The sequence below is a fragment of the Lacerta agilis genome, chromosome 16 (genome assembly GCF_009819535.1).
Source record: "Lacerta agilis isolate rLacAgi1 chromosome 16, rLacAgi1.pri, whole genome shotgun sequence".
NCBI lineage: Eukaryota > Metazoa > Chordata > Lepidosauria > Squamata > Lacertidae > Lacerta > Lacerta agilis.
Window position 1 is genome coordinate 32,784,805 of NC_046327.1, and position 22,779 is coordinate 32,807,583.

Sequence of the window (22,779 nt, forward strand, 5' to 3'; positions counted from 1 at the left end):
GGCCTTTTTTATGTTTATAAAGGGGAAAAGATATATTTGCAAGAATTAGTCATAATAAATAAATGGAAGACGAACACAGCCTACAGTCGTTCCTTGGAAGTCGAACAGAAGCTGTTCCGGAATTCCGTTCGACTTCCAAAACGTTCAGAAACCAAAGCGCGGCTTCCGATTGGCTGCAGGAAGTTCCTGAAGCCAATCGGAAGCCGTGTCGGACATTCGGGTTCCAAAGAGCATTTGCAAACCGGAACACCCACTTCTGGGTTTGTGGCGTATGGGATCCAAGGTACGATTGTACTTGTGTTCTTGGGTCTTGTGCTGAGGTACCGGTACGTTTTTTTCAGATTTCTCGTCTGTACAGTTCTAAGCAACATCTGGAGAGCCGCAGGTTCTGCCCCCCCCCCATTCTAAAAGAAAGTGTGGTGATCTATAGTCTGTCCACAGATCTCCCAGCTGCAAACTGATAAACAAATGGATGTGGTTCTCTTGTCCCTCCAGGGCTGACCTGCCCACCAGGCAAGGTGAGGCAGTTGCATCAGGGTGGCAGGCTCTGAATACCTGGAAGAGGTGGTAGATCTGCCTCCTGAGCTTATTGGCCTCCTCCTCGTGCCCACTGGTGCCATTTTTCTGCTGCATCTTCCCCTGTGCGCACCCCCCCCATGTGTGCCCACCATTGTCACTGGGTGGCAGTGGGCAGGTGCAAAGGTATGGTATGCAGCAGAGGAGATGAGGGCATTTTCTGTTTGGCCACTAGCAGTCAAATGGCCATTGCTGGCCCTGCCATAAATATAATTCCATCTGGGTTGAGAGCTCATTCACTCCATGACTTTTGCTGAAGGGACGCTCTCTGGTAAGAAGGCCACTTCGAGGAGGCATGGCCCATGTTTCTCTGGTGTCTCTGGCTGGAGCAGACACTGATCCACCCCAAGTCTGTGGCTCAGGTCCTTGAGCTCTTTGTGTTGGTTGCTTTGCCCAACTAAATCTAGCCCTCTTCCTCCTCCCCGCTGCGAACCTTCACGTCCATCTCGTTGCCCCTGAGAAGGGGAGAATGGCAGGAGTCCAACGGATTCCGGTGGAAAACCAGAGCCTTCTCAAAGAGAAGGCTAGCTACACATGCATGTGCCGAGCTCAGCGGATGCCAAAAGGCTTGGCTGTTTGACAGAGAACCCTGATTGTCTTGGCCTATGGCGGTCTTCGCCTTGGCGTCTCCCGTGGCACAGCTGTCTGTGCAACCTGACCCTTGCTGGACCACTCACACCCTACAGGGACCTTCTTGCTTTTTAAAAACCTTTCGTTTGTCTCCTCCTCTTCCAGGGAGCACTTCTAGGAAGGCTAAAGTAGAGAGAGCAACTTGCTCAAGGCCCGGCCACTGAACTTCTTGGTCACACATGGGAATTTTGCCAAGGTTTCCCACTCCCATACTCTAGTAGAGAGGTTTTCAACCTTTTTGAGCCCACAGCTTCCTTGACCAATTCCATTCTTCTTGCAGCACCCCTGTGGGGCTCAAGAGCCCAGTTATGTCACCCCTTGCCTGCAGAGCTGGCAGCCTCTCACCCTTTTTCAAACACCCTTCCTTGTGGAGGGTTCCCTCAGCCTCCTCTCCTCTCCTCTCCCCTCTCCTTGGGCGTCCTCAAGGCAGCTTCTGCTGCCCTCCCCACACACCCCAAAGAGAGGTGCCTCCTCACACTGCCCCACAGGGGCCTGGAAAGCACTCCCTGGCCAGCCCCAGAGGCACCATTCACCTGGAGAGTTTGTATGAACAAACAGCTGCTGCCAGCCTTTGGGAGGCAGAGATGCAAGAGGGCATCAAAGGAGGGAGGGAAGAAAAGAGGGCCAGAGGCCAGTGTTGCCTGCGGCATGCCTGACTATCATTCAAGGCATCCCAGGGTGACACGGCACACTGGTTGAAAACCACTGCTCTAGTGACTCAATTTCATGACTGCTTCTTGTTGTGTTGTTCTTTCATCTGCAGCATCCATGCAGTAGCTCAGAAGGGAGTTGGGTCTGCATGCCTTATATGTTGGAAGGTGGGGGGTCCAAGAAAGTCCTTTACACCCATGCTGATCCTCTCCCACCCATCTGGCAGGAGGAGTCAGAGTCAGTTACTAGGGCTTGGCTGGGGGGGAGAAGAAGAAGAGGAGTTAGGATTTGATATCCCGCTTTATCACTACCTGAAGGAGTCTCAAAGCGGCTGACATTCTCCTTTCCCTTCCTCCCCCACAACAAACGCTCTGTGAGGTGAGTGGGGCTGAGAGACTTCAGAGAAGTGTGACTAGCCCAAGGTCACCCAGCAGCTGCATGTGGAGGAGCGGGGACGCGAACCCAGTTCCCCAGATTACGAGTCTACCGCTCTTAACCACTACACCACACTGGCTCCTTTGGGCCTTCCAGATGTAGCTGGACTACAACTCCCATCATCCTTCAGCATGGGCTGAGGCTGATGGGAGTTTAGGTCCAACAGTAACTTGAAGGGCTACCAGGTCCCCCACGTAGGGAGCAACAAAAAAGTAGCATTACTTGGTGGCAGGAATAAAGAACGCGAATTGTCCCCAAAGAACGGTTTGACCCAAAATGTGTTGGGCTGCAGCTTTCTTTCTTTTTCCAAAACCTACTTCCAATTAACAGTTCCGACGACAGACAACTGATGCCAGGGAGGGAGTGTGCTCCCGCAGGAGGGGCAGGTCCCTGCTCTGCCAGTCCATTTGGTTTCCATGCTGGTTGCAGAGGAAGCAAAATCTCTTCCCCCACAGCTAGCATGATAATCAAGTGAGCTGATGGAGGAGAAACAGATTGCTCTTCCGCCTCTCCACCATTCGGCTTGCTGAAAGGCATTTCCCACTTCCGGCCTCTTGATTCCATGCTGACCATGGTGGGAAGGGGACTTCTGCTGTTCCCTGCTGGCTGCTAACCTCTTAAAAGGCTTGGAAATATTATTATTTTTCAGGCTAGTTATTTTATGCGCTTATTCACAAGACTGCGGAGGGAATATGGAAAGTGCCACAGTGAAGCAGACTTGGGCTCCCCTAGATCGCTTGCAAATGTTGCTTTATGGAAAACCAAGCATTACACTAGGCCAGGCATGTCCAACAGGTAGATCATGATCTACCGGTAGATCACTGGACGTCTGTGGTAGATCACCAGTAGATCAGTGGCTCCCCCCAAAGAAGCTAAAAAATTTTGGCTCCCCTAAAAAATATCTCAATGTCTTTGCCCTGCACCCCTAAAATGACCTGAACCACCAAAAACAGGGCTTTCCTGCCTAAAAAAAGCTCAACGTCGCTTTCCTCTTCCCTAAAGAAGCTCAACAACTTTTACGTGAACCCCCAAAACAGGGCTTTCCTTCCTAAAAAAAAGCTCAACAACTTTGACCTGAACTGGGTAGATCACTGCCAGTTTTTAACTCTGTGAGTAGATCACAGTCTCTTGGAAGTTGGCCACCCCTGAACTAGGCAAATCCATGGAGGAGTCTGTTGCCACGAAAGCAGAATGAAACCTCCACAGTTGGAGGCAGTACACCCCTGAATCCCAGATGAGGGAGGTAGCAGCCAACAAATGTTGCCTATCATCTTCAGTTTATGTGGGAAGGTCAAGTAGGTGTTTGGCATTGAGAAACCTTTTGCCGTGTATGTGAGCCAGTGGGGTCATTTCTAACAGTTCTTCCTTGATTCTTAAATGTTGCACTAAAACCACCCTTGGGTGTGGTAACTGGTGATCCCTCAGGGTGGGGTGGGGAGTTCGTTATGCCAAGGCCCTTGTGTTAATTAGGACAAATGACACACAGTGTGTCCCATGGGCCAAAGCTCTTGGGCAGAAAGAGCTGCGACTGAAACGCCTTGTTCCGTGTTTTTCCCGGGGCTTCTACTGTGCCTGGTTTCACATTCCATTCCCCAGTGTGTGGCAGACATCGCTTGTTTCTTATCGGGGAATTTGATGGAATGGATGGAAGAAACCTATTTTTGTGGACCATTTCACTCCTGTCATTCAAATCTGCTTCCTTCCCACAGCTGCCTCCCAGAGGTCTTCCTAATTGCAAACCTCTGGGGCTAAATCTGCTTTGTTGGAAGAGCACGAGACCCTTTATCTCAGGGTTGTGGGTTCAAGACCCACTTTGGGCAAAGAGATTCCTGCATTGCAGGTGGTTGGGCTAGAAAATCCTCCAGCTCTATGATTCCATGGAGACCCCAGCCACTGAGAATCAAGCAAGTCCCCGGTTTGCGTAGCTCCACCCTGGGTTATGTTTTTTTGCTCATGCTACAGTAGGATAATAATAATATTATAATAATTTATTATTTATACCCCGCCCACCCGGCTGGGTTTCCCCAGCCACTCTGGGTGGCTCCCAGCAGAATATTGTTATTAATAATAATAAAGCAATAAAACATCAAACATTAAAAATCTCCCTAAGCAGGGCTACCTTCAGATGTCTTCTAAAAGTCAGATAGTTGTTTATTTCCTTGACATCTGATGGGAGGGTGTTCCACAGGGCGGGCCCCACCACCGAGAAGGCCCTTTGCTTGGTTCCCTGTAACCTCATTTCTCGCAGTGAGGGAACCACCAGAAGGCCCTTGGAGCTGGACCTCAGTGTCCGGGCTGAACGATGGGGGGTGGAGACGCTCCTTCAGGTATACTGGGCCAAGGCCATTTAGGGCTTTAAATGTCAGCACCAACACTTTGAGTTGTGCTCGGAAACGTACTGGGAGCCAATGTAGGCCTTTTAGGACCAGTGTTATATGGTCTTGGTGGCCACTCCCAGTCACCAGTCTAGCTGCTGCATTCTGGATTAGTTGTAGTTTCCAGGTCACCTTCAAAGGTAGCCCCATGTAGAGCGCATTTCAGTGTCCAAGCGGGAGATGACCACTCTGGTGAGACAGATGGGATGTTCGGGACTAGCATTACATAGGCAGGTAGGGAGATCTGTAATCTACAAAACGCTGGGCTTTGCAGTCCCAGCTCAGCCTTCGGCCTCCAGCCTTGGCCACCACAGCTTTGGAACTCAGAACCCTTCCCTCTCCCTGACTTTCTCTTTCTCTTGCCCGCTTCCTTGGCTGCAGCATCCATCCCGTTCTTCATCTGCGAGGTTGGCCTCGTTTCCCCCATGCGCCGCGGCTTCTTCTGCAACGACAGCAGCATCAGGTACCCGCTGCAGCGTACTGAGACCGTCAGCGACTCTGTGCTCATCTCCGTGGGAATCCTCATTGCCTGTCTGGTGGTGAGTCTTTCGGGGGAATGAGGGAGGGAACCGTGCGCTTTAACATCCTGCGCCGTGCCTTGTTCCTGGCAGCAAAACGCCACCCACCCGACCATAGTATTTTGCTGATTTGTCTTATTGCATGCATTTATTGCATGCCTTTCCATCCCAGGTTCCCCTGAAGAGCTCAGGGTATACATGACCATCTCTTCTCTCCCCACCAGACCCCCTCCTAGAGCATCACAGCACCTGTATCCTGGTGCCACGCGATTTTCCCTTGCAGGAGCCCTCCTTTTTTTCGTCCAGCACAGATGACTCTCCATCTCCATTTCATGCAGCAAGCTGTCAGGGACCGTGCTGAGGAGGGCTGCACTTGAGGTGGAACGGTGGGAGCCTCCTCCTCCCCCTGCTCCTGCTCAGGATCCTGAATCTTCCCAGGAGCAGTGGGACAGTATAGAATTGGAACAGTGGTTCGCAGAGGGTCATAGTTCAGAAGGCAGAAGCTGGGAAATACTGGATGGGGAACAGCTAAGAGAAGAAGCACTGGGAAAGAGAGAGTTAACAAACTCACTTTCGCTGGAAAAGTCCATCTGCTCAGCCCAAGGTGGAGGAGAGCAGATAAGGTGGCTGCACAGAAAGCACAGTGGTTACGAGATCAGGTTAAAGACGCTGTAGTGATGTGGTTGACTAGGGAGGAAGTGGGTGAGAACCTTAATTGGGAGCACCTTCATCCCGAGGAATGGATTCTTTGTTCTCTCACTATGTTCATTACAATTTCTAACTGGTAAGAGACTCCTTTCACTGTGTTCTGCTTATCTACTGCCAAAGCAGGAAGAGGAAGCAGACTCCCTGAAGCCTGACACTTGCAACCCTTTCTCCAGCACTGTAGCTAAACTTTGTTCAAAGAGGAAAGTTTCCTCCCAGCCATATTCATTTCTGATTTGGCTCGTGTGAAAGCTGTTCTCTTTGGAAGCCCACGGATCCCATTTTACGGTTCAGTAAAAAAAAATCCTTTCCTTTGGTTCTGATCGGCTAGCCCAGGGGAATCTTCTTGATGGCTGGGACACTGCGAATCGCTGCTCGCCATTAAGAAATGTGCCCCGCTGCCAGCGCTGGAATTGCTTGTAGCCGGGTCGCCTTCTCTGTTCTTTCTTTCCAACGCAGATCACCCTGGGCGAAAGCTGCCGTGTGTACAGCCGGCCCCACAGCTCACGCTCCATAGTCTCCAACCGTTATGTGGCTGCCCTCTACAAGGAGATCGGAGCCTTTCTCTTTGGCTGCACCGTGGGCCAGTCACTAACCAACATGGCCAAGGTTGCTGTGGGCCGCCTCCGCCCACATTTCCTGGCTGCCTGCAGGCCTGACTTTGCTCACATCAACTGCTCTGCTGGATACCTGGAGGACTACATCTGCACTGGTGGCCCCTCGGAGGAGAAAGAAGCGAGGTGTGTATGGTGACATCTCCTCTCCCTCAAAGAGGGATGTCCTTCTGATGATGATCGTAGGGTCTGGGCCAGTTCAGCTGGGAAGAGGCAGTAAATAAAAAGGTAAAGGTACCCTGGACAGTTAAGTCCAGTCAAAGGTGACTACGGTGTTGCGGTGCTCATCTGACTTTCAGGCCGAGGGAGCTGGCATTTGTCCACAGACAGCTTTCCGGGTCATGTGGCCGGTATGACTAAACCACTTCTGGCACAATGGGACACTGTGACGGAAACCAGAGCACATGGAAACACCGTTTACCTTCCCGCCGGAGCGGTACCTATTTATCTACTTGCACTTTGACGTGCTTTTGTACTGCTAGGTTGGCAGGAACTGGGACAGAGCAACAGGAGTTCACCCCGTCACGGGGATTCAAACTACCAACCTTCTGATCAGCAAGCCCAAGAGGCTCAGTGGTTTGGACCACAGCGCCTCTTCAGCCATTTAAGGCTTTTTAGGTCAAAGCCAGCACTTTGAGGCAGAGATGAATTTAGGGGAGCGCAACCGGTTCACGCACACTGGGTGCCGCAGGGGTCCCACAGCTATGACTCAGAACGGAAGGCAAAGCTGCACTTTGGTTTCCAAACGTTTTGGAAGTCGAACGGACTTCCGGAACGGATTCCGTTTGACTTCCAGGGTACAGCTGTACTTTTAACACTGTGGAAAGAAACATTTCCATTGAAACATCCTGAATCTCCCACTGTTCAACTTCATTGGATGATGTGAGTTCTAGTATCCCGCGTGTTGTCAATAAAATATAACTAGACAGTGGCTCCTAAGGACAGGTGGCTCCTCGGGCCAGCCCATCCTGTAGTATATTTTACATTTCTTCTGTGAAAAGGGGTTTGAGCATCATGAACAACACTGGCCTGCTTTGAATAGAACTGAGGAAATAGATGCCTACCCCACCCCCACCCCCACCCCAAAATGGCAAGGCCTGGTGTGTGGAGCAGGTCTGTGTTTTGAAGCTTGGGCTGCCTCAGATGCTTAGAAGGTGAGATGAGATTTCGATTTTAAAAGCTAAAGGGACACATGCAGTTGGGAGTGTAACACCATCCCTTGCCTGCAACTCACCTCCTTCCCAGCCCCTTTTCTCCCTGCCAAGGCTGCAGTGGGGATTTTATGGAGGTTTCTTATCAGCTGGCTGAGGTCATTCACCCTGACTATAGTCAAAGGAACAGAGAGATGTTGGGAAGAGAAGCTGGGTCAAAGTTCAGCATCCCTTAAAAGAACAATGTGCATATTGTAACATAGAATCTGGTCGCTAGTCACCATTGATCTAAAACCTAAAGAAAGACCTAGGTGTCTAGCTTTCACACCTTAACCAAAGAGTATTTAATTTAATTTAATTTTGTTACAAGTACAGTAGTACCTTGGTTCTCAAACTTAATCCGTTCTGGAAGACTTTCCCTAAACCAAAGCGTTCCAAAACCCAAGGCACGCTTTCCCATAGAAAGTAATGTAAAATGGATTAATCTGTTCGGACCGTTCCAGACTTCTAAAAACAACCCCTAAAACAGCAATTTGACATGAATTTTACTATCTAACGAGACCATTGATCCATAAAATGAAAGCAATAAACAATGTACTGCGGCCACACAATCAATCAGTCAGGAGCTGAACTGGGTTCCACACAGTCACACACAAAAAAGAACCACGAAAACGCAAAATAAATAGCAAAAAACAGACAGACCTCAGCGTAACACTCTAAACGGAAGTGTGGCTCTCAAAACGGAAGTGTAACACCCAAAATGGAGCACATTCGGCTTCCGGAAAAAAGTTCGCAAACCGGAACACTTGCGTCCAGGTTTGCAGTGTTTGGGTTCCAAGTTGTTTGAGTACCAAGGTGTTTGAGAACCAAGGTACCACTGTATATCCTGCCTTTCTGCCAAGGAGCTGAAGGTGGTCTTCCTTGCAAGAAGGAGAGCAGCTGACCCAAATTCACGCAGCGAGTATCATGGCGGAGTACAAATTTGGGAGGGGCTCTCCTGCCCTTGTTCACTTCATTGAACCTGGGTCACCACACAGTTAATATCAGGGATACAGTGGTACCTCGGGTTACGGACGCGATCCATTCCAGGGTGCCGTTCGCACCCCGAAAAGTCCGCAACACGAGCGGCGATATCGCGCTTCTGCGCATGCGCGGCCTGCGCAGAACGCTTATGCGCGCGGAGAAATACGGAAGTAAACACTTCCGGGTTTGCCGTGTTCGTAACCCACGCCGTTTGCAACCCGCAGCGAATGCAACCCGAGGTACGACTGTATCTTGGTCTTGTTAAAATGAATGGGTTAGATTTCACTTAAGAAGAAGAAGAGTTTGGATTTGATATCCCGCTTTTCACTACCCGAAGGAGTCTCAAAGCGGCTAACATTCTCCTTTCCCTTCCTCCCCCACAACAAACACTCTGTGAGGTGAGTGGGGCTGAGACACTTCAGAGAAGTGTGACTAGCCCAAGGCCACCCAGCAGCTGCATGTGGAGGAGCGGAGACGCGAACCCGGTTCACCAGATTACAAATCTACCACTCTTAACCACTACACCACACTGGCTCTTACCTCAGTGGGACTTAGACAAACTGTTGCCCAACATTTTCTCAGTTGAACCCTGCTGCTAGGAAGTAGGAATCGAACAGAGGGAAGCTGGTGGTGTGAGAAGTGTCTGAAGGAACAGTGTTGTAAATAGGTTACAGGGACTGCATTGTCATGATCTGTGAGCAGAAATCCTCTGCCGTAATAATCTAGCAGACTGTATGCTCTGTTCTATCTAACAAAGGAATCATTTTCTCTTCCAGGAAGTCATTCTACTCCGGCCATGCCTCCTTTGCCATGTATACCATGATGTACCTGGTGGTAAGTCCCTATGCGCCGTTTTACATGTGGAAGGTCTTCAGGTGGTTGTGTTGCGGCCCGCCTTGTGAGCCACAGGTTCAAAGGGGGCCTGATTCACCGTGCAAGCAGCTGCGTCACTGTCCACAGGAAACACAACTGTTCAGAGCAGCGGCTTCATGCCCTCGGTCTGAGCTGCTTCCTGCATAATTCCAGCAAATATTTGCACGGGTGTGGTGAAAATAGGTGATGCATATGAGGAGCTGCTTCATGTGGATAGTTTGTCGTGTGGAGCAGCCTCCGCCAAGTTTTGTTTCGGATGCTCTCAGGTGAGCGAATGAGACCTTACAGCTCTACCTAGCAACCCATTCTGGGCACAGTGGTACCTTCGTTCGCAAACTTAATCTGTTCCGGGAGTCCGTTCGACTCCCGAAACTGTTCGAAAACAAAGGCACAGCTTCCGATTGGCTGCAGGAGCTTCCTCCACTCAAGCAGAAGCCTCGTCGGACATTTGGCTTCTGAAAAATGTTTGCAAACCGCAACACTTACTTCCGAGTTTGCAGCGTTCAGAAGCCGATTTGTTCGACAACTAAGCTGTTCGAGAACCGAGGTACCACTGTACAGTACCAGAAAATTCCACAGACTGGTGGGGAAATAATTTGGAAATAGACTCTTGGAGAAGTCTTCCTTCTCCAAAGCATATTTAAGGAGGCCTTTTTCTGCATTCCCTTAGCTGTGAATTTACATGTTATTTATATTTGTTTATTAAAATCGTTTATATACTGCCTTTAAGTAAGAAGCTACCAATGTGGTGCGCATCAATATAAAAATAAATAAATTTAACTTTGCTCCTGGACTTCTGTTGCCTAGAAATCTTGCAGGGGCTTTCTACTCTTTCCCAGAGGAGGAACAGAAGTTACCCAATGATCCTTGGTTTATGGGGCACCTCCCAACTGCAAACTTACATTGGTTTAAGAGTTATTCCCTCCACCCAGACAACATCAGGAACTGTAGTTTGGAGGGGGATCTCGAACAAACCAGTGTGGTGTAGTGGTTAAGAGCGGTAGACTCGTAATCTGGTGAACCGGGTTCGCGTCTCCGCTCCTCCACATGCAGCTGCTGGGTGACCTTGAGCTAGTCACACTTCTCTGAAGTCTCTCAGCCCCACTCACGTCCCAGAGTGTTTGTTGTGGGGGAGGAAGGGGAAGGAGAATGTTAGCCGCTTTGAGACTCCTTCGGGTAGTGATAAAGCGGGATATCAAATCCAAACTCCTCCTCCTCCTCCTCCTCCTCCTCCTCCTCCTCCTCCTCCTCCTCCTCCTCCTCTTCTTCTTCTTCTTCTCATCCTCACCAAGCTACAATTCCTAAGGTGCTGCAGTAAAACTGTGAAAAAAAGAAAAGAAAAAGAAACCTGCGGTAAAACATTCCAGTAAAAACTGATATAAAACTGCTATTAAGTTTGCAGGGTAATTATAGTTGGGATGAGAAAAATCCATGGAGGGAAGAGTCTGGCTCCAAGCCAGGAAAGGGTTTTAGAATCTCTGGAGCTTTTCCATTGAGGAAGGAAAAGGTGGCTGGCTGAGGCGGTTAATTTCCACTGCTGGCCAAACAATCTAAAATTGAATGTTGAAGAAGTAGAAGCATTAATAAAAAATAATAATAAAATTCCTTCCAATAGCACCTTAGAGACCAACTAAGTTTGTTCTCAGTATGAGCTTTCGTGTGCATGCACACTTCTTCAGATACATGCACACGAAAGCTCATACCAAGAACAAACTTAGTTAGTCTCTAAGGTGCTACTGGAAGGAATTTTTTTATTTTTTATTTTGTTTTGAGTGACTATGGCTGACCAACACGGCTACCTACCTGTAACTAGAAGCATTAAGACAGAGATGGGGAAACTGGACCTCCAGAAGGATTTGGGTTCCCACCAGCCCCCGCCAGCATGACCAGTTCTTAGGGATGATGGGAGTTGTTTTCCCACAACAGCTGGAGGGTGACAGGTCCCCTCCCCACAAAAAAATTGAACAGGAGAAGTATTGGTTTTGTTGTAAACAAAATTGGCCCTTATTCCCTTATGGGATACACAAGAGCCCTTATAGAGTCATTTGTAGGTTCTCCGTCAGTAGGAGAAAATAACAGAGGCTAACCAGAGAGTATTGAGAAGCAAAGCAGCTAGTAAGCCTGATCTTTATTAAAGCTCTTGCAACAGGGTGCTCCCCTCACACACAGGAGAGAGGAGGAGGACCCAGAATAAAGGTGTGCATGCTCTTATATAGACATTTAAATTGCCCGCCCTGGAGTCCAAGACCACCCCCAGAAACATCATACATACATCACAGGAACGGGTGTAGCCCAAGATCACCCCCCTCAGATACATCATACCTACATCATAGCAAAAGGCGGTCTACAACAGATATCTGAGTGTGTTGTTTATCTCCTGTCTGCCAGGTTATCTGATAATGTCTTATCTGATTGCCTTTCCTGGTAGTCTGGCCATTCCTTTGGGGTGGTAATCACTTAATTCCTGAGACAATGGGAAGGTTCCCTCACCCCCTCCCTCCTTGCAGAGAAACATTTGGTCAGTTTGGGAGTCAAAATGGTTTCAGGACTGTCTTCCTGTGCAGCTTCAGACATGTGGTTCATATATTTATGTTTGGTACATTTATGAACATTTATCATATATATATAAGACTTTTAAAAAAATTATTACAGTTTTAACAGCCATGTTTTCTTACATTACAACTGTGTTTTTTTCCTAAATATTGGGGGGTGTTGCTGCTACTGAAATTATAATGAAATGGTCTTTGTATTGCTTAGATGAAATGAGAGGGCTTGTAAGCAGATAAAGAGGTTGGAAGTGAAAAATGGAAACATTTTATACTAACAAGTTCCACTTGCTGACCAGGGACTGTGTCCCCCACCCCCCCCAAAAATCTGGTAATTTTGGAGATACTTCTTCAATAATGTATTAGTGGCTAATGTTAGGTTTGTTCAGGTTTTAGATCTGTCCCTTGGGTGTTGGGTGGGAAACCGGAGAGGGGCACTTCCGGATTCTGCAAGTGACTGAGCGGTCATGTTTTGAATGAGCTCTACACTGTAGAATAGTAATGCACAATAAATAGTCTTAGCAACTGAGGGCTCTGTCGTTACTCATGAGCAACACTTGGGGAAACCCTGACATCCACGCACATGTTAACACCAAAGCACTGTGCTAAGATATACCATGCCATATCATGTGCCTGGTTCATTTTGAGTTGTTGAAAACCTAATTGCCCTAAAAAGATGTTAGTCTGGCATTTCTGTAAGCAAAAATCCAAGCACCCTCTTTGCTTTTGAATTGGTGCAGGGCTGTCTACCATAGAGTAAATTAGTACAGCAATGGAAGAGAGACTCCAGGGATGTCTGTGGTTTCATATCTGCACTGGGCATGGGGGGGGGGGCTCATGCAGTGGTGCTTGAGAGTAGACCCTGTGTAAATTATCTCATGCGCACGCAGTTGGATCCCTCTTTTCTTCTGTGAAATGTTGGAGGATATGTGCGTTTATACTAGGCTCTGAGAAGAAAGTGGAATGTGCATGATTCAGATGGAAGTGGATGGGAACCAGGAATTTTGGCTCCAGGTGAAGTTATTGGAGTCAGCAGACATAACTTTCTCTACAGCCATTTCCTGTTATGAAATGCGGAAGACGTCGATTATTATCTCCTCCTTGAGGGCTTGGGCTTAAACGCTTAGCAGCAGATATGGATTTACAAGCTCCTGTGAGCTTGCCAGTTGGGCAAAGGAGGGCACAGTGCAGCCTCAGTGACTTGTGAGAAACTGCCAGTAGGGCTTCAGGAAAGGCCATGCGAGACCAAAATGGGACTCCAGAGTCTTTGGGGCTTTGGTTTGTGCCTCCTATTCCCGGTTTGGCTATTTTTATTTTGTTTGTTTATTATTTTTGTTGTTGTTGTTGTGGCTTCTGAGAATCTGTCGTGCTTTATTCTCCTATATTTAGAAGAGGGATTTGCCTGGCATCCTAACAGGGACTCGTCCCCTGTGGGAGATCAGTCTGGAAACAGGGAGTGGCTGAGAGGAGGAAGTGAGATGTAGATGGGAGACACAGGACCTGTCTGGCTGTCTGGTTTCCCTGAAACAGATGTGGGCAACCTGCGCCTCCTGGGCCACGCGTGGTCTTTGGCCTAATTTAATCTAGCCCGTGGCCTGTTTTCATGTAGGTGTTGTTAGAGGGGAAGAGGAGCGGGGAAGAAGTGGTCCTGCACAACTTTGATTCTGACCATGTTCCTCACCAGCATGCAGCTAGGACAAGATTACCTCCAAGGGAATGTGGTCCTCAACAGAAAAAACAAAATTGCTTCCCTATGACAGGGTGCAAAAACTTACCGTACTTTTCTGTCTATAAGACTAGGTTTTCCCCCTTAAAAAACATGCTAAAAAGTGGGAATCGTCTTATACATGGGTAGTACATAGGGTGGACGTTAGATTGGTTGCTGCTGCATCTGTCAGTGGCTATTGTGTTATTGGTTGCTGCGTCAGTGGGTGGTGTTGATTGGCCGATGCTGCAGTAATTGGGCAGGCGGTTGGCAGCTTCTGCCAGTGAGGGGACAGGTGGGAGGCGGGTTTAGCGATGCATGCAGGTGAGTGATTTTCGACTCCCCCCCTCCAAAAAAAGCTCAACAACCCTCGGTAATCCTGCCCAAAAAAGCTCAATAACTTTTTGCCATCTCCCATCTCTGAAATTTCAGTCCCCAAAAATAGGGGGCGTCTTATAGACAGAAAAGTACGGTATTCTATTTCTGTACTGCCCTTCATCTGACAATCACAGGGTGGTTTACAATATAAAAACTCCAAGATATATATAATAACAAAAGAAAAACAATCAGCCTTAATAGCTAGTTATCAGAGATTATGGGAACTGTAGTTCAGCAAAATCTGGAGAGCTATAGGTATCCCTCCCCTGTCCGATGAAGTATCTCCAGCCACCCACGTTTGTGAAACAGATCCTGGGAAAGAAGCAGAGGGTCTGCAGGAGAGCTTTCTCTGAGCAGCTTAGCTGGGCAGCTCTTGGCATTGGCAAGACATGAAGTGGGGCCTCCTGGTTCACCGCTCAGGGTCTCTTAACTATTATATTACAATGGAACCTTGGTTTTCGAACGTAATCCATTCTGGAAGACCGTTCGACTTCCAAAACGTTCGAAAACCAAGGTTCAATGGGTGGTCGGCAAAATCCATTTTAAAAATGGAAAAACACGCAGTGGAAGCCATTGGACTTCCCAAGGCACATTCGAAAACAGAAGCAATTACTTCCAGGTTTTCAGTGTTCACGTTCTGAATCGTTCGGCTTCCGAGACTCTCGAAAATCGAGGTTCCACTGTATACCGGAATATATGCACATCTATATATGTACAAAAGGGGCGCGGGTGGCGCTGTGGTCTAAACCACAGAGCCTATGGTTTGCTGATCAGAAGGTCGGCGGTTCGAATCCCCATGACAGGGTGAACTCCTGTTGCTCGGTCCCAGCTCCTGGCAACCTAGTAGTTTGAAAGCACATCAAAGTGCAAGTAGATAAATAGGTACCGCTCCGGTGGGAAGGTAAACTGTGTTTCCGTGCGCTGCTCTGGTTCGCCAGAAGCGGCTTAGTCATGCTGGCCACATGACCCGGAAGCTGTACGCCGGCTCCCTCGGCCAGTAACGCGAGATGAGCGCCACAACCCCGGAGTTATCCACAACTGGACCTAATGCTCAGGGGTCCCTTTACCTTTACCTTTTACATGTGCACACACAAAATCAAAACAAAATAGAAAATCCTTTTCAGTAGCACCTTAGAGACCAACTGTGTTTGTTCTTGGTATGAGCTCATACCAAGAACAAACACAGTTGGTCTCTAAGGTGCTACTGAAAAGAATTTTCTATTTTGTTTCGACTATGGCAGACCAACACGGCTACCCACCTGTAACACAAAATCAAGTGGGAGATCAGTTTTGCAAGGTGAGAGTCAGAGGAACACAGCAAGAAAACAGATTCAATGTACATCTGAAACAATGAAGCAAGCAGTTGTCTCTCTTGCCCTTCCTTCTGGCAGCTCAGGACAGAATATGCGTGGGCTGTCTCTTATTTATCTCTGCTGCAGCCTTGCAAGGTTTGGCAGAGAGGTACTGACCGGCCCAAGGTCACCCAATGAGATTCATGGCTAATTGGGGATCTAAATTTGGGCCTCCCCAGTCCAAATCTTCACTCCCCCTACATTGCCCCGTCTGCTCCGTGCCTTTTGCTCTATTTACCTAGGGAAGCTTAAGCCACCATAAGCTTGTTATCCTTCGAGGGGCCACCGAATTCTTTGCTGGCTTTGCTGCAGCAGACTTAGTGGGGCTGCTTCTCTGTAATTTGCCCATACGTTGTAGGTTGAATATCTCCACCTTCCCTTACTAAACCCCCTAATGTCCCATTCCCCTTCTGTATTCGGGAGCCTGATCCTTCCCTTTGCATGCTTCTCTGAGAAAAGTAGGGGAAAGGGCCTGTTGTTTCCTTTTTTTTAAAACGCTTTTCAGGTTTATACATTTCACTTAATTCTACAATCATTTTAACATTTCAGAACTTGACTTCCTTCCCCCTCTTTCTGCGGTTCCTTAAATTAGTTTTTAATATCTTCTTCATATCCTAATTAACTGAATTTGCTCATTTATTAATCTACGTTAAATATGTTGTTGTTGTTCAGTCGTTCAGTCGTGTCCACCCAGCCCCTATGACGAGACGGCCCTGCTTCCAAGTTAGGTCTTCACTAAGATGGATTCCCAGGTATTTAAAGGAATATATTGTTGTTGTTCTGTTGTTCAGTCGTTCAGTCGTGTCCGACTCTTCGTGACCCCATGGACCAGAGCACGCCAGGCACGCCTATCCTTCACTGCCTCCCGCAGTTTGGCCAAACTCATGTTAGTAGCTTCGAGAACACTGTCCAACCATCTCATCCTCTGTCGTCCCCTTCTCCTTGTGCCCTCCATCTTTCCCAACATCATGGTCTTTTCCAGGGAGTCTTCTCTTCTCATGAGGTGGCCAAAGTACTGGAGCCTCAACTTCAGGACCTGTCCTTCTAGTGAGCACTCAGGGCCAATTTCCTTGAGAATGGATAGGTTTGATCTTCTTGCAGTCCATGGGACTCTCAAGAGTCTCCTCCAGCACCATAATTCAAAAGCATCAATTCTTCGGCGATCAGTCTTATTTATGGTCCAGCTCTCACTTCCGTACATTACTACTGGGAAAACCATAGCTTTAACTATACGGACCTTTGTCAGTAAGGTGATGTCTTTGCTTTTTAAGATGCTGTCTAGGTTTGTCATTGCTTTTCTCCCAAGAAGCAGGCGTCTTCTAATTTCGTGACTGCTGTCACCATCTGCAGTGATCATGGAACCCAAGAAAGTGAAATCTCTCACTGCCTCCATTTCTTCCCCTCTCACTGCCTCCATTTCTTCTTCCATTTTATAAGAGCGTAAATATACGCTCTTATAAAACTGCAGGTTATTACAAGAATCCTGCCATTGTTCTTATCTGTTTATAATTTATCTGTAAATATTCAATAAACCACTTCCATTCTTTTATTTTAAAAAAATGTTTTCTTGATTTCTTATTCTTCCGGTAAGTTTCACCATTTGTGCATATTCCAAAAGTTTTTGTATCCATTCTTCCTTTGCTGATACTTCTGCTTCTTTCCATTTTGGGGCGAGTAACATTCTTGCTGCTGTAGTAGCAAACATGAATAAGTTTCTATACAGTATAGGTAGTTCTGTCCCTATAATTTCCAAAAGAAAAGCTTCTGGGTTTTTGTTTTGTTTTTTACAAATGTTATTTTGATCATCCTTTTCAATTCATTATATATCACTTCCCAGCAAGCTTTAACCTTACTACAAGACCACCACATATGATAAAAAGAACCTTCTTTCTCTTTACATTTCCAACACTTATTTGATTTAGATGTATACATTTTTTGCCAATTTACTTTGTGTTAGATAGGGACTGTTGTTTCCAATGGACTGGGGTCCTTGTAGGTCCCTGGCTGATGTTTCAAGGTTCAAGATGTGTCCAAACCATGGGTAGGCAAGCTAAGGCCCGGGGCCTGATCCGGCCCAATCACCTTCTAAATCCAGCCCGCGGACGGTCCGCGAATCAGCATGTTTTTACATGAGTAGAATGTGTCCTTTTATTTAAAATGCATCTCTGGGTTATTTGTGGGGCCTGCTTGGTGTTTTTACATGAGTAGAATGTGTGCTTTTATTTAAAATGCATCTCTGGGTTATTTGTGGGGCATAGGAATTCGTTCATCCCCCCCCCTCAAAAAATATATATAGTCCGGCCCCCCACAAGGTCTGAGGGACAGTGGACCAGCCCCCTGCTGGAAAGGTTTGCTGACCCCTGGTCTAAACGGATTGGCAAAACTTGCCCTCAGAAGTTCTCTGTGCTAACAGCCTTTTTCTGCCTCTTCTCCCCCCAGTTTTACTTGCAGGCCCGCTTCACGTGGCGGGGAGCTCGACTGCTGCGTCCATTGGTCCAGTTTGTGCTGCTGATGCTAGCATTGTACACAGGACTGACCCGCATCTCTGACTATCGGCACCATCCATCTGATGTGGTGGTGGGGCTGCTACAGGGGGCACTTGTGGCTTGCTGGGTGGTGAGTTCTGATTCCGGCCTTAGCTGACCCTTTTTTTTCTTGTCTTTTTTTTGGGGGGGGGTGTCGCTCCATGTTGAGGTTTGAGAGAGAGAGAGAGAGAGAGAGAGAGAGAGAGAGAGAGAGAGAGAGAGAGATCTGGATGCAGAATCCCCACCTCCTGACTGCTCTGCAAATCTTACTTAGCAGCTCCTCCTCTTCCAAGCGCATTAAAGGGGAGAAAACCATTTGAAGCAAGCAAGTTGAGGTTCTTAGGGAGTGAAATTCTGCAACCGAAGTTTAGTTCTGTGTCTTTGTTTGGCACTCATACGAAGGCAAAGCATTCCTAACCAAGCCTGCATCTAGTTCTTGCTGTGGGGATTGGTGTTTCTGGCAAACTGTATTTCTTTATGTATTCAGAACACTTTATGTTGCATTTCTGTTGGGAAACCTTAAGAAAAAGCCTGACTGACTCAAACTCCAGGTGCATCTGGCCCAGCCGCCTGGTTACAGAAGTGGGAAGGGCAACTGCATGCCTCCAGGAAGCCCACAATAAGAACCTGAAGGCAACAAGGCCTCTCCGCTATTTGTCCACCAGAAACTCATATTCAGGGGTAGACTGCCTCTGAACATGGAGGATTGATTCAGCTATGATGGCAAACAGCCAGTAATAGACGTGCCGAAGAGGGATTTGTTTATTCCCCTTATAAAGCTGGACAAACCATGAGCCATGTCCACATCTTGTGGCAGGAAATTGGGTCAGATAAGGCTTTTGCAAAAATGTTTATGCAGAACCCAGGAATGAAGATTCCTTGCTGCTACCCTGCTAGCTTCTTTGAGTGACTCTGGATGAGTTCTAGTATTGAGAAGAGAGAGAGAAAGAAGTTCTAATTCTTCATTTCATAAATTTCCATATGCTGTCACCTTCTGTCATCTTTTTTCTATAGTGCCCAAAACACATTAGCTTTTTCTTGTAGGGAAAATGCCATTAATCTCTGATTCTTCTGGCTTTCCTTTGCTTTCCCCTTTCTCTATAAAGTTGCAAGAAGCTCTGTGGTTGCAGTGCTTGGCAGGTTGCGTGTTATGCTAAGTGAGGCAGAAAAATCCACTCGGATGAAGGGAGCAGGGGTTCGGTGTGAGCCACCAGGAAATAACTAAGGAAGGGCACACCCTTGCTAGCATTGTGTGCAGGTGGCCGGGAGGAAATCCTTCAGTTTCCTACCCTGGCTATGGGATCCCAGCTCCACCCATCAGCCTCCAGTAAAGGGAGTGTGTCGAACCCTGGAGCTGAGATTCCTAGGAGCTGGGAATAGAATCAAGGAATCTTAGCTCAGTAATTTTATCCCTCACTGCGAAGGAGGAGTGGGTTCTTAATATTGATAGTGAGCAGCGAAGAATTACGCACACAGTACGCGTACGTGGTTCACTAGTGTAGTGGGATTGGTGACATAAACCTTTGAAATGTTTTTTGTGCATAAATTGATGTCAAGGGAGGGTAGGCGGCAATTTTTAATTTCTAAAAGGAAAAGTAGGGAGCCGTCGAAGGATACCCTGTTCCTTAACGCCATTTGTGTTGTGGACAGGCCTGTATAACAGTTCATTATTATGATTGCTGCATTGATTAGCCAGGTCTTCCATGGGCTCAGCAGTGAGGATATCCTTTGAAAAACGACCAGGTTCTGAAGTGAAGTGTTCTGCGACCAGTGCCGGATTTACGTATATGCTAAACAAGCTATAGCTTAGGGCCCCACTCTCTTGGAGGCCCCCCTCAAAAAATTAAAGGAAAAAAACCTGGATGTTCATTTCCAAAATACAAGATAAAAAAACCAATAAAATAAAACCTACATCCAGCAACAGTGTTTTGTGTTGTGTAGGCTCCTACGATGTAAGTAATGGGCCTCGCCTGCTAGCCTGCTCCCTAAAATATCACTGGTTTTGTTATGTGAAAAAGGCTTTAGATACCTATTAGGTCCATAAATTACCATGAAGCATATATTCAACACAAAAAACAGCGGCAATCTGTTGTTGACAAAGGACAGCTGGACATATAAAGGGTCCCATTACCTTCAGTGGCTTAGGGTCTCATCAAACCTAAATCCGGCCCTGGCCACAACTTCCAACAGCCCCAGCCGGCATGGCCTTTGGTCAAGCGGGATGGAAGTCAAAATAATCTCAGGCTCACCAAGTTGGGGATGGCTGCCTTCACGTGATTCTGTGTTCAGTCAGGACTGGCAGAGTTGTGTTCTGTGCCTACTCCTTCCGCAGCTACCTGAGCTGCTGCCTCTTGAGAGGGTATTGGGCGGGCATGGCTATCTCTGACACCTTCTTTCTCTTCTCTCCATTTCCAGGCCTTCCATGTATCCAGCATGTTTCACTGCAAGCACCAGCCTCGCCACCTGCCGCCAGTTGCCTTGGACACTCCCAGTTCAGACTGCCACACCGATTGCTAGGGCATGTTCACTGGGGGGTCAGAGACGCACTCTGCCTGGCTGACTACAGGAGCCCTGAACTGTTGCGCCAGTTGCTTGGCATTCAGTGCCACGCTGCCCGCATAGGCGCCGGTCGGGGCAGCCACTGCCTTGCCACCTGCTAGGGGCCACTAGGGAGCTGTTGCTCACGGCCATGCCAACATCCACTGCTGCAGCAGCTGCTGGAAGCACCAAGAAGAGGGAAAGGGAGCAGTTTCCTCCTGGCTGTTGGGGCACCTCTGTGTCAGAGATCACTCTGTCTTCCCAGTGATGGACGGGGCACTCTTGTTTCTCCTCTGGGTTTGTACACATGAGACCACTCCCTTATGAGCTTCCCCTCTATCAAAGGATCCAGTGGTCACATCACCGCTGCCAGTTTGGGTTTCCTTTTAGACGATATTTGCAAAGGAAGGAAATCCCCCATCTTTTTTTTTTTCCCCGACGCAGGAAGATCTGCCCTTCCTCCTCGCTAGTACTGCGATGATCTCACCCTTGAAACATTACGCACTCGGGCTGCGTTGCTAGGAGAAAGGCCGGTGCCTCCTAGAGAACCCAGTCTCTGCTGCACTAGTGATGTCTCTCAGCTGCTTGAAAGGCCAAGTGATGTGTCTTGCAGAAGCATATTCATGAAGGAATGAACCACAGGCTTGGGAGGTGGAGTCGGGAGGAAAAATGCCTGGAAAATCGTGGAGGATCTGCAAGTTCATACCAGGGCACCCTGATGCTGCCAGAGGCCTCCCACCCTCCACCCCACCCAACGCTTCCTCTCCCCATAATGTGAATTGTTGTTTTTTGTAATAAATGGTACTGACAATCGCCTAGATTAATAACTGACTTACGGGAGGGTAGACTGCATATGGACCTCAGAACATCCCTCATAGCCAAGCACAGAATTGAGTTCCTGAGATACTTACCTTTCACTCAAAACAAAAAGTGGTCTTCTAGTCCTCATGGTTGTGAAGATTCAAACCCTTTGCCTCCAGATGCTCTTTCCTATCCAGTCATACCTTTCTTTGAAACCATGCCTTCCGGAAATAATGCATTTGGTTTGAGGATAAATGCTATAGGTGGCAGGATTACAGTATAAAGCCGGATTGCGTCCTAAGGAGCGATGAGGAAATAAGTTTGTGTTTCTCAACCAGCGAGGCATCCCTTCCTGAGGGGCTGTGAAGATGGGGGGGGGGGTTGAGTGTTTCCAAAAATATATATGTTACAATGCAAGTAAAATAACTAAAAGTTGTGAAATTTCAAATGAAAGAATTACAGGAGCCAGGTTTGAAGGGTTCTGTGGGGTTTTTATGTTAGCTGAAAGCAGGGGACATGGGTTAAAAAGGGTTGAGAAATAAGAAAGAAACAGTATCTGTCCATGATCTACCGTATTTTTCGCTCCATAGGGCGCACCTTGTTTTTAGAGGAGGAAATAAATAATATTTTTCTGGTTTTCCTCTTCTAAAAGCCCTGTTTTTTTTGAGGAACAGCTAAAAGTTTTGCAGCTTTTTTGCAAAGGGAAAAGCCCTTGTTTTTTGAGGATCAGCTAAAGTTTTTGCAGCTTTTTTTGCAAAGGGGGAAAAGTAAAGCTCCTTTTGCAAAGGGGGAAAAGCAAAGAGGAAAAGCCCCGTTTTTATGGGGTTCAACTCACATTTCTGTAGCTTATAAAGGAAAGGGAGCCTTCTCTACAGTTTCCAGACAGATAATCTAATCAGCCAGTCCCATGTCGCTGGGGAAACAAACAACCTCCCTCTGCAGCACATTCAACAATGGAGGGCGGGGCTGAAAGGGAGCTGGGGACTCTTATCTCTCTCCTGATCTCTTGCTGATCAGCTGCTGAGCGGGGTCCTTTCAACACTCCCTTTTCTCTTTGTAAAATAAAAAGCATGATCCTCTTTTGGCCCCTGAGCAATTCAGCTCCAGGGACCACCATTCGCTCCATAAGACACACAGATATTTCCCCTTATTTTTAGGAGGAAAAAATTGTGTCTTATGGAGCGAAAAATACGGTAGCTTGCTGCTAAGGCAAGGAATGCAACCTTACACAAACACAAAAAATCATATAATGGGGGATCACTGTAATACTAAAAAAAAAAAAAAAGAAGAATTTGCAGCTACCTCTTATAAGCTGTGATGTTGAACCCAGTTTTAGAGGCTTGGTTCCACTGAAATCAGCATCCTGAAACTTGTATAACCAGA

The 22,779-nt window shown here is 47.5% G+C and overlaps 1 protein-coding gene across 1 annotated transcript in view; it reads left to right on the forward strand.

Annotated features, from left to right (window-relative positions):
- LOC117060866 (phospholipid phosphatase 3-like) overlaps positions 1-20,813 on the forward strand; it is a 32,318-nt gene extending 11,505 nt beyond the window's left edge. Inside the window, exons 2-6 of the mRNA XM_033173442.1 lie at positions 5,049-5,206; positions 6,350-6,630; positions 9,455-9,512; positions 17,972-18,148; positions 20,473-20,813. Coding sequence (XP_033029333.1) covers positions 5,049-5,206; positions 6,350-6,630; positions 9,455-9,512; positions 17,972-18,148; positions 20,473-20,574 — 776 coding nt within the window. The 3' untranslated portion in view covers positions 20,575-20,813. The remainder of the gene's footprint in view (positions 1-5,048; positions 5,207-6,349; positions 6,631-9,454; positions 9,513-17,971; positions 18,149-20,472) is intronic.
- Positions 20,814-22,779: the final 1,966 nt, after the last annotated feature.